Source organism: Drosophila kikkawai, unplaced genomic scaffold (assembly GCF_030179895.1).
Source record: "Drosophila kikkawai strain 14028-0561.14 unplaced genomic scaffold, DkikHiC1v2 scaffold_58, whole genome shotgun sequence".
Taxonomy (NCBI): domain Eukaryota; kingdom Metazoa; phylum Arthropoda; class Insecta; order Diptera; family Drosophilidae; genus Drosophila; species Drosophila kikkawai.
In genome coordinates, this window is record NW_027222718.1 from 30,145 (window position 1) to 33,220 (window position 3,076).

General features: G+C 39.6%; 1 protein-coding gene across 1 annotated transcript; it reads left to right on the forward strand.

Annotated features, from left to right (window-relative positions):
- Window positions 1–1,915: 1,915 nt before the first annotated feature.
- LOC138929584 (uncharacterized) lies at window positions 1,916–2,784 on the forward strand. The gene is made up of 2 exons (XM_070288987.1): window positions 1,916–2,601; window positions 2,657–2,784. The coding sequence occupies exons 1-2, from the start codon at window positions 1,936–1,938 to the stop codon at window positions 2,666–2,668; spliced, it is 678 nt and encodes a 225-aa protein (XP_070145088.1). The 5' UTR covers window positions 1,916–1,935; the 3' UTR covers window positions 2,669–2,784.
- The last annotated feature ends 292 nt before the right edge of the window (window positions 2,785–3,076 follow it).

Here is a 3,076-nt window from a genome sequence, read left to right on the forward strand (position 1 = left end):
TAATTTAAATATAAATTCTGCCGTGGATATATGCATTATTAGCTGAGATGTGAACTTTTTGTTTACAAATTTACATTTGAGTATGCAAATGTATTAGCATTGTAAGATCTAATTTAAATATAAATTCTAAAGTGGATATATGCATTATTATCTGAGTTGTGAACTTTTTGTTTACAAATTTACAATTGAGCATGCAAATGTATTAGACGTGTAAAAACTAATATAAATATAAATTCTGAAGTGGATTCAGGCATTATTAGCTGAGTTGTGAACTTTTTGTTTACAAATTTACAATTGAGCATGCAAATGTATAAGCCGTGTAAAAACTAATATAAGTACAAATTCTGCCGTCGATACATGCATTATTAGTTGAGTTGTGAACTTTTTGTTTACAAATATACAATTGAGTATGCAAATGTATTAGCATTGTAAGAACTAATTTAAATATAAATTCTGCCGTGGATAAATGCATTATTATCTGAGTTGTGAACTTTTTGTTTACAAATTTACAATTAAGTATGCAAATGTATTAGACGTGTAAAAACTAATATAATTACAAATTCTGAAGTGGATATATGCACTATTATCTGAGTTGTAAACTTTTTGTTTACAAATTTACAATTGAGCATGCAAATGTATTAGCCGTGTAAAAACTAATATAAATACAAATTTTGAAGTGAATGCATTATTAGCTGAGTTGTGACCTTTTTGTTTACAAATTTACAATTGAGTATGCAAATGTATTAGCATTGTAAAAACTAATATAAATACAAATTCTGAAGTGGATACAGGCATTATTAGCTGAGCTGTGAAATTTTTGTTTACAAATTTACAATTGAGTATGCAAATGTATTAGCATTGTAAGAACTAATTTAAATATAAATTCTGTGGTAGGCTAGATACACATAAGGCCCACTGTACATTGTATTAGCATAGAGTCAGGATAAAGCCCATTGTATTGAAGAGGCATACAAGATAAAAGCCCCGTTAGAATTAAGTATAACACTGTCATCTCTGTCTATCTCATACATTAGCATTAAGGGATAAATACGTACGTATACCTATCTCGCTTACGCATCGGAAGGTATAAGTAGAGGAAAAGAAGCGACGCCGATTCATTCGGTGGCGTGCGTTAATTGAGAGAAGTCGAAAGTGTGTTAATATAATAAAGATCGCATTATACCGGATTCATTTTGGCGTTTACAACATCAGAAGTGGTCATAACTCACTATGCCTGACATGGAATTAAAGCAGTTCTCGGTACTCCAACTTAAAAACTGGTTGGGAGCCCTCGGACGCCCGACTTCCGGCACTAAAGCGGAATTAATAGCGCGTCTGCAAGCTATTTCTCCGGAGACACGTGGCGACCCGCCAGCCAAGACATCGAGCAGCCAGGATGATCAGCCACCAATCAACCAACCGGCAGCAGAACCAGTGAACGGGACAGATGGAGCTGCATCTTTGCTGATACTGCAGGAGCAGCAGGGTGGAGACTTGCAAGAGGTCTCAGGCGACGCGCAGCTAATGGCGTCGCAAGCCTCGGAGAATTGCGAGTTTGAACAACTATCGCTCGTGGATGCCGAAAAAGCCACCCTACAGAAGATTCGTGAGGAAATAGACGCGAGCATGGCCGTATTGCAGAGGATTCACATAGAGATCGACAGCGCAAACAAGAACAAATCCGTTCATGTTCACCAAATCCATGACGTCATCGAAAATGCCATGGAAAATTCTAGAAGTGCTAACATTGGCGCCAACAGCGACGCTGTTAAGTTTAACAGCACCAAAGTGACCATCACCACCGATAACATTGGTCCGGACAATACCAGTGTTGGAAAACAGATCGATGGAAGTGTTGATCAACGCATGAACACAAATGTAAACAAACTACTGGAATCTCCGGCAGCATCGCTTGCTTTAGCAAAAGAAGTTACAATGGAATACAACGGCAGCGTGTGTGCGCGCAATTGGGTCACACAGCTTCAGAACATTGGCAAGGTGTATAATTTAGACGATGGCTGCATGCATATGCTTCTGATTGCCAAACTGAAGGGAAACGCACAACGCTGGCTGCACGCAAACGCCACGCGCATTCTGGAGCCGGCCGATCAACTTTGCGAACAACTTATTATGACGTTTGGCGTTAAAATGTCCAAAGGAGAGCTGAGAAGCGCATTCCAAAGACGTCAATGGCTTCCAGAAGAGAAGTTCGCCGCTTATTTCGAGGACAAGGTCATGCTAGCTAACGACATCAACATCGATTTGGAGGAGCTTCTGGAGAACATCATAGAAGGGATTCCAGCACCAGCGCTGCGCAACCAGGCGCGCATACAGTGCTTTTCCGAGCCGATGCAGATTCTGAGAGCCTTCGCGGAAGTCCGTTTACCAGAGCGCAAAACTGGAGGCACTTCGACAAAGCAGCTATCTGGAAGAGTTGCATCCAATAAGGACTTGCGGTGCGCCAACTGCAACTCCAAAGGGCACTTCGCCAAGGAGTGCCTCAAACCGAAGAGGGAGCCCGGTTCCTGCTACGCCTGTGGCACGATGGGACATTTCGTCGGACAATGTCCGGAACGCAAGAGTGCGAACACAAACAACTATGTAAGACAGATTAAGATTTTTTTTCACAATAGTTTTAAAACCCCATTAATTACAGAATGCCTCATAGACACAGGGAGCCCAATTTCATTTGCGAAAGTAAGCAGTATACCCAAAGAAGTTAATTTAGAGACCGTTTCGGAGAACTATTTCGGGCTGAATAAAAGCCAACTGAAGATATTTGGAAAAATTTTGTGTTACATATTAAAAGAAAGAATAAAATGTTATTTTTATATGTACGTGGTCCCAAACGAGTCTATGAGTCATAATGTAGTTCTTGGAAGAAATTTTATGGAAGCTTGCCAGCTAAAATTAGATCTAGACACTTTGGAAATGGTTACAGTTAACCCCTTATATAGTAAAAAAGATAGACAAGTAATTAGGGATACACTTAGTCATATGGTTAGTGAAACAGTTAGTGAAACAGTTAGTGAAACAGTTAGTGAAACAGTTAGTGAAACAGTTAGTGAAACAGTTA